Genomic DNA, 8,259 nt, shown 5'->3' with positions numbered 1-8,259 from the left:
TGGGTCCCTGAGCTTGGAGGGCGCGCGTTGGCAGCAGGGGCCGCCGGGAGGGCGCTGGGAGGGGGTCCGCCCGCCCAGGGGGGCCGGCCCGGGGGTCAGTCCGGGAGTCCAGCGGGCCTGGAGTGGAGGGCGCAGCCAATGGGGGGCGGAGGCTGGGCGGCGCGGGGCGCTGATTGGCTGGCATGGGCTTCTTAGGCGTGCGCGGCCCCCGCTTCATGTCTGTGCAGGAGTCGCGAGCTGGCGCCAGGGCGGCCGGAGGATGCAGAGGGGCCGGAGCCCGGCGGGCGAGAGGCCGAGGCGCGCGCTGCCCCCCACTCCGACCGCGTGAACCCCTCTGGGCGCCCAGCTCAGGGTCCCCTTTGCTGCTGCTGCTGTTGCTGCTGCTGCGCCCCATTCTGAGACCGTGCCCCCCCACCTTTCTCCGCGGTTCTGTGTGTGTGCGCGTAAGTTTGGGGTGCAGGAGCTGGAGGGGAGGAACTGGGGCGCACCAAAACCCTGCGAGGTCCTGTTTGGGAATGGATTGTGGGGAGGTGTGTGTCTAGGTGTGCCTGCTTTTGGGGGGTGATTCTGGAGAGGTTCCCCCCCCCTCTGAAACCTCCTGGGGAGTGCGCGATGTGACTGAGGCCGCTTCTGGGAGGGTGGGGCTGCGTGCGCTCTTTTGGGGTGCGACTCGGGCACCGAAAACGTGGGTGCCAAATTGCGACGCTCGTGCGCCCTGGTGGATGCGGGGACGCCCTTGCGTCTTAACTTTCATTTGTTGATGTTTTGCTGGAGAGGGAAGGTGGGGGCTCGGAGTGAGCGGCTCCCCAAGCCCTCGCCCCGTCTGCATCGCGTTGTACTGGGGTGGTCCCTAACATCGGGAGTGGCTAAGGACGGGGGTGTCGCCTAAACGAGGGTACGTGGATGACCTCCCCGCGCTGGCTTTTCTTTCGTTTTGGGTTTGGTGGCTTTCCTCCCACCCGGGACGCAGTCGCGGGTGGACAGTTAGTTAGGTCAGGGCGCAGGCGGGGAGATGGGGGTGCATGGAAGAGGGGGACTTGAGGGTCGTCCGGCCCCTCCGGCGCCCTTCAACGTCACCCCCACCCCCTTCCATCCCGCAGGGCCGCAGCCACCTCCGCCCAGATCCGGAGTCTCCACCGCTGGCCAGGCCATGGAGGTAGCACCCGAGCAGCCGCGCTGGATGGCGCACCCCGCCGTGCTCAATGCGCAGCACCCCGACTCGCACCACCCGGGCCTGGCGCATAACTACATGGAACCCGCGCAGCTGCTGCCCCCCGACGAGGTGGACGTCTTCTTCAATCACCTCGATTCCCAGGGCAACCCTTACTATGCCAACCCGGCCCACGCGCGAGCGCGCGTCTCTTACAGCCCCGCACACGGTGAGCCAGCTAGTGGGGCGCGGGAGCCAGGCCACTTGCCTGGCCCTTGGGCGCGCGGGAGAGGCGAGGCTAGGAGGAGGGCCCTGCGGCCTCCTGCTTCCCGGATGTGAGATCCGCAGGAATGGGAACAACCTCTGAGTCGGGGCTCAGGAAAGGTGGGGGACAGCAGCGTCTTTGAGGGGATCTGCGCGCCCCCATTCCAGTTGGGGCTCTCTGCCCCATTCCAAAAAGCCTTCCTGGAGTTCCTTCCAGGCCCAGTCCAGTGAAGGTTGCTTAAATGCCACTTGTCCTTCCACCCGGGACGACGGACATTCCTGATTATCATCAGTTGGGGGTGTTACCTTTCTCATAATATTTTTGGGGGGGAAGGAGTTCATGAGGGTTGGTATCAGCATGTCTGGATGCGCCTTTGGGTCCCTTCACACCCTGACCTCGCTCCCTTTTCCAACAGCGCGTCTGACCGGTGGCCAGATGTGCCGGCCACACTTGTTGCACAGCCCGGGCCTGCCCTGGCTGGATGGAGGCAAAGCGGCCCTCTCAGCTGCTGCTCACCACCACAATCCCTGGACAGTGAGCCCCTTCTCCAAGACACCACTGCATCCCTCAGCTGCTGGTGGCCCCGGTGGGCCTCTCTCCGTGTACCCTGGGGCAGGAGGTGGGAGTGGGGGAGGCAGCGGGAGCTCCGTGACCTCCCTCACCCCCACTGCAGCCCACTCCGGCTCTCATCTCTTTGGCTTCCCACCCACGCCACCCAAGGAAGTGTCTCCTGACCCCAGCACCACTGGGGCAGCCTCCCCAGCTTCTTCATCAGCTGGAGGGAGTGTGGCCAGGGGTGAGGACAAGGATGGCGTCAAATACCAGGTGTCACTGACCGAGACTATGAAGCTGGAAAGCGGCAGCCCGCTGCGTCCAGGCCTGGCGGCCATGGGCACACAGCCGGCCACGCACCACCCGATTCCCACGTACCCGTCCTACGTGCCGGCCACTGCCCATGACTACAGCGGGGGACTCTTCCACCCCGGAGGTTTCCTGGGGGGCCCCAGCTCCAGCTTCACCCCCAAGCAAAGGAGCAAGGCTCGGTCCTGCTCAGGTAAGGCCAGGAAGCTGCTGGAGGGGAGAAGGGTGTTTTTTATTTGGGGGGGGGGAACTTTGGATAGGGGAGAAGGGCTTTGTTGTTGACCTCTTCCATCTGAGGGTGAGTGATGTCCACCCCACCTCAAAGCCTGAGACCCCTTTATGCGGCTCTTGAAGTGTGGCGAAGTGGTGAACTAAAAAATCTTCCTCCTCAAAGTGCTCCTGGGGGAGGTGGGACCCCAGCGTTGGGTTGCCTTCCATAGTTTTTATCTTCCCCTCTGAGGCTCGCCATGTCCAGACCAGCAAACAGACTAGAAATTTCCCCACCCTGACCCCTCCCTAAATCCAAAGCTATGTGAGAATTCCAATCCTGACCCGCCTTAGCCGGTGAGGGGAGGCCATGGGCAGGTGAGGCGGGAAGGCTGCGGGTACTTGTGCGGACGTGTGCTTATGCTGTGGGTACGTACGTCGAGACTGCTGACCCTCCTGGAATCTGGTTCTCTCACTCCTGCAGTCTGGTCCTAGGAGTTAGAGTTGGAGCTACCATCATCTCCTTGGGAGATACATTCCCCCACCCCCAACAACATTCCCAGGATCTGTTCCTACTCCCCGCCCCCTGGCAAACCATCCTGTTCCCTCCTTCTGGCCCAGTGGATCTGGGAGAGAAACCCAAGGGCCTTACCTCCTTGAACTGGCTGGGGTGAGACTGGGCTTTTCCAATGGCACGGCACAAGCCCGCTGTTGACGCCACATTCTACCCTTAAGCCCTGGAAAAGGACGCTTTCAAAAACTTTCACTCCTAAGTTTTGGATTTCCCCCCTTTTGCTGGGAGAAGCTGACCCTGGTCAGGAATTTCCTGGGTCCCTGGGTCACAAGATGCTAAGACAGCTCCCAGCTGAGTGGCCCCATGGCCCCCAGGCACCGCCTTTGGGTCCCCCACCCCACCCTCAGGCTCTGGGACTCTGGGTCCCTCTCCGTGGGACCAGCCAGCTCGCCTTGAATTAGTCCTTTCTCTCGAGTTGGTTTGTTGGTTTTCCATTCTATTTGAATTCCAGATGGTCTTTAAACAACAACAATGACAAAACAAAACACCCTCCTCTACCACCACCACCCCCCCCAGCAGCAGCAACAACAACAAAAAAGAGGGTAATTTCTTCTACTTAGCCTCAAAATGAAAGGGCTAGTATTTAAACTTAAAGAAGAATGAGTCCAGAACTCAGCTGTGTGTGTGTGTGTGTGTGTGTGTGTGTGTGTGTGTGTGTGTGTTGGGGGGGCTTAAGGTAGGGGGAAAGAAAGGATATTGCCCTGAGTTGAGCCGAAAGAAGGGAACGGAGAGATAAATGGTGGAGGAGAGATGGCAGCCTAGGAGAAAGCTCTGAAAGAAGAAAGCCAGGAAAGGCGGGAGGAAAAAGGGGCCCACATTGCCCCCCAGGCCCAGCCAGGTCAGGCTGGGCAACTCCTGTCCTGCCACAGGCAAAGTTTGCTGTAAATACCTTTCTCCGATCTGAGAGACTCCCCGGAGCCCTGGCCCCTCTCCTCCTTCCAGTCTTGCTTCCCTTCTTTCGCCTCAGGATGTAGTGCAGGGGATGTGGCCTTAACCTGCTCTCTGAACCCCCTTCTCCCACGGGGACACCCCCATACCCCTTTTAGACTCAGGTTAGAACACAGACCCAACCCTGCTGGAGCCCAGGATCTGGTTGCCCCTCCAGACTGGTGCTGGTTCTGCCCTTCACCCCCTCTTCTCCCACCCTGACCCCTTCTCTGACCCTCTGGGCTAAGCCGACCTGGTTTCTCCCCGTCCCTTTCCAGAAGGTCGCGAGTGTGTTAACTGCGGGGCCACAGCCACCCCTCTCTGGCGGCGAGATGGCACCGGCCACTACCTGTGCAATGCCTGTGGACTCTATCACAAGATGAACGGGCAGAACCGGCCACTCATCAAGCCCAAGCGGAGATTGGTAGGTGGAGGCATTGCAGGGGGGGACTGGCGGCAGGTACCAGGAAGCATCCCCCAGCAGCTGCTCACTTAGGGATAGCACCCTTGGCAACTTTCAGCTGGAACTAAAATCATAGCAGCCCCCCCCTCATCCAAGGCAGCGCCCCACTTTTAGTCATCCTCTTTTAGCATAAAAATCACATGGATGTCAGTTGGGGTTGCCCATCTTTCGGCCCCCTAACCTCTTCCCCACCTGCCCAGCTGAACTTCCTTCTCTGCAACACCCTACTACTGGGAACCTTCCTCACTCCCGCAGGCTCCATCCGACATCCCCCCTATTACTACGCAGACAGTCCCAGGGCCTGCCCTGTCGCTCGCTCCCTTCCCTAGGCCTCTGTTTAACTCCCCCCATTTATTTTTTTTAAAATAGGGCCATGAAGTAATTTTCCCTGGGAGCTCAGGAACAGTCAGTCTCTCTGCTCCCAACACAGTCTCCTCCTGCTGATTTAAATAAAATCTACACTAACACCAGCCTACCCACCCCTGCCTCCCCCCCCCCCAAAAAAAAACCAAACCAACCCTGCGCTTTATTATTTTTCCATGGAGTCACCTATACTGTGTATTTTCATTTGAGTGATTTAAAAAAAATGCCCTTTCGGATCTCCTGCCCGAGTTTCCTATCCGGACATCTGCAGGCTGCAGATAAGGAAACTTCGTGTTTCTGTTTCCGGACTCCGCGAGTTTGGAGTGTCTCCCCGGCTCAGTCCTGCCTCTTGCTGGGCTGTTTTGAAATTTCTAATACCCTCCGCTCTGCAAATAATGCGTAAAAATGCTAAGAATAATAAATAGATTTTTTTTTTCAGGGCGAAGTGATTTACGAGGCTTAAATTGCTGGCCCATTTGCCCCCTTCTCCTTGCCCTCCCACTCCCCCCCATACACATAAGGCCATTTCTTTTTCTTTTTTTTTCTTTTCTTTTTTTTTTTTTCCTGGTTCGAGGGTGGAGTGAGGGCCCTGGGTGGGGGTAGTGGGGGGAGGATGCGGCGTTGGCCCCTGAGTCAGAATTCCAGCCTCGGGCCGGTTACTCACCCTCATCCCTCCCCACCCCCTGTAGCTGCTGCCTGACTCGGACCTGGGGCCATTCCAGCCTTTAGCTGGTTTCCACCCCCATCCTACCTCTGTGGCCTCGGATTCTCTGGGATGTATATGTGTGTTTGTGGGGTGTGCATTTTGGGAGCTGGGCTGTGAGGACCGCTTTGGGGGTTGCCCCCATGGTCTCTCTGGGTGAGTTCAGTCCAATCTCCAGGAACCAAAGACTAATTTCCACATCACCTCTGCCCTGCGTTCCCTGAGGGCTGGGGGCCCCTTAGAATTCAGGCACACGGGGTGTGGCAGACAGACTAGCCCTGTGCTACCTACCTGTGGTACTGGATGTGTTTGGATCCACAAGGACCCACCACAGGCAGTGGCAGGCTCCTGAAACTAGCTGGCGCAGTTTGGAAGATCCCCCAAATTTGAATCTGTAACTTGATTAAACTAGGGCTCAATTTCGTTGAAAGAGCCACACATGCCTTGCAGCTACCCATCTTCTAGAGCAGGGGCCCGCAGACTCCTGAAACTTTATTTTCCCCCCATCCCAGCTCTGGTCACTTAATTCTAAGACATTCCCACCCCGCCCCCAGACCCCAGACCGATGCCACCAGGCATTTTAAGGGGGATTTGTAATAGAAAATAGGCGCTCCAGGGGGACCAAACCAGTCTTCTTAGACAAGAGAGTCCTTCGAGGGGGGCCTCAGTTTCCCCACCTGTGAAGATTGTTTGGTGGGTGTTTGCAGGAATCGGTCTCCCTTTGCATTTCGTGCTCTCCACTCCCCCACCTTCCCCACCCCACGGCCCTCCTGCCTTGCTTCTGAGATCAGCCCCTAGAGAGTTCTGCATGCTGAAGTCGTGTGGTTGTTGAGGTCTCAGATTCTAAAATTCCAGGGCTCTGAGATGCCTGGATTCCCCCGTGAGAGTTTCCCTCCTGGGTGGGGGAGTCAGGGCCAAGCGAGGGAGGTCGAGGTGGGGCGTGGGAGCCAGGCCTGCTGACGCCGTCCGCCCCCCTCTCTCTGCCCTCCTTCCCTCCCAGTCCGCTGCCAGGAGAGCCGGCACCTGTTGTGCAAATTGTCAGACGACAACCACCACCTTATGGCGCCGGAACGCCAATGGGGACCCTGTGTGCAACGCCTGTGGACTCTACTACAAGCTGCACAATGTAAGTCGGCCCCGCCTCACTGCCCCACCCCTCCCCGGGGGCCGCCTGAGCTTTGTGCGGCCAGGAGCGGCCCAGCCTATGCAGGCAGCTTGGCTTGGCTTGGCTTGGCAAGCTGCTGCGGGGCGCCAGAGGGGTTCCCAGAAGAGAGGGCAGACTGGCCCAAAAGCCACGCCACCCTCATTCCCAAGCCCCCCTAAACACACACACACACACACACACACACACACACACACACACACACACACACACACACTTTCTAGTGGGGTCCAAGCAGGTCTAGACCTTCCAAAACCGAAGTCTGAAGCATGTGCTGGCACAGAGCTCAGGCTCCAAGGCCCTCTGCAGGGTGCAGGGCAAACCCTATACAATGAAAAGTTGCCCTTCCCTTAAGAAAGCCCAGCCAAACTTTGCTGGAAGGGCGGGCAAGGCTTGGAAGCTTTTTCTAGAGCTGCTCCAGGCCAGGGCACACAGTTTCTGGGAAGGGAACGGGACCCCCTATACCCCACATTATGGCACTGAGGTTTGGTGGCTTCCTCCACCCCAGGTGAACAGGCCACTGACCATGAAGAAGGAAGGAATCCAGACTCGGAACAGGAAGATGTCCAACAAGTCCAAGAAAAGCAAGAAGGGGAGCGAGTGCTTTGAGGAGCTATCAAAATGCATGCAAGAGAAGTCCACCCCATTCAGCGCTGCTGCCCTGGCTGGACACATGGCCCCCGTGGGCCACCTCCCGCCCTTCAGCCACTCCGGACACATCCTGCCCACCCCGACGCCTATCCACCCCTCCTCTAGCCTCTCCTTTGGCCATCCCCACCCCTCCAGCATGGTGACTGCCATGGGCTAGGGGACCAACCCCACTGACCAGACAGACGGGGACCAATCGACCGACCGACAGATGCCTCGGAGGGCGACTGACCCACCGGCATCACTCCCGGATACAGGCTGCGCCCCTGGCAAGTGGACCAGACCCTTAGCTGCCCAGCTCCCCTCCTGAAGACTGATGCCACTCCTGGCAGCCCACGGAGCCCACTTGCCTCGCCCCTGGGCACCCCACTCAGCCGCTGGCCGCCACTGTGAAGTTTCCCCCAGGGGCTGGGAGGTGCCCTAGCTATGGTCCCATTGGGGGAGCAGAAAATACATGGATCTGAGAGAAGAGAGGAGGGAAGTGAGGTTCAAACGAAGAAATCAATTTTTGGAGGAAGAAATGGGAGGAGGCAGAAATAATTTATTTTGCTCTGGTGTTTCACCGGATGACCTGGAGTCTTGGGGGGGGTGGGAGGGTGTCTGAGCTGCCTGCATCTAAATTCTTCAGCTTCTTCCTCCGCACTCAGTACTGCCTGGACTGTCCACCTGCCAGGTTGTGGGGCCACCTCTGCAGCCCCAAAGCCTGCACCCCATCTCGTCTGGGCTGCCCCAAGGCTACCAGGAGGCTGAGCCTGCATGCCTGGCCTCTAGGCCTTGAAGGACAGAGACAATCACAGGCTAAGCTGAGCAGCTTCCCAGGCCAGGGCTGGGTCACAGGAAGGAAACAAGAGTTTCTTGAGCTGGGGGTGGGGGTGGGAGGGTGGGGGGGACGTCTCCCCGCTTGCTCCCTGACCCTGAGACAGGCTGCTGGGAACT

The 8,259-nt window shown here is 59.0% G+C and overlaps 1 protein-coding gene across 1 annotated transcript; it reads left to right on the top strand.

Annotated features, from left to right (window-relative positions):
* The first annotated feature begins 242 nt into the window (after positions 1 to 242).
* On the top strand, positions 243 to 8,034 carry GATA2 (GATA binding protein 2). Its single transcript, XM_049766564.1, has 6 exons — positions 243 to 443; positions 1,101 to 1,379; positions 1,831 to 2,469; positions 4,263 to 4,408; positions 6,514 to 6,639; positions 7,184 to 8,034. Exons 2-6 carry the CDS (start codon positions 1,151 to 1,153, stop codon positions 7,481 to 7,483), a joined length of 1,440 nt encoding a protein of 479 aa, XP_049622521.1. The 5' UTR covers positions 243 to 443; positions 1,101 to 1,150; the 3' UTR covers positions 7,484 to 8,034.
* Positions 8,035 to 8,259: the final 225 nt, after the last annotated feature.

This window comes from Suncus etruscus, chromosome 20, assembly GCF_024139225.1.
Source record: "Suncus etruscus isolate mSunEtr1 chromosome 20, mSunEtr1.pri.cur, whole genome shotgun sequence".
NCBI classification, from domain to species: Eukaryota; Metazoa; Chordata; class Mammalia; order Eulipotyphla; family Soricidae; genus Suncus; species Suncus etruscus.
Note: the sequence above shows the minus strand (reverse complement) of the source record. Positions and strands in the feature narration are given on the sequence as shown.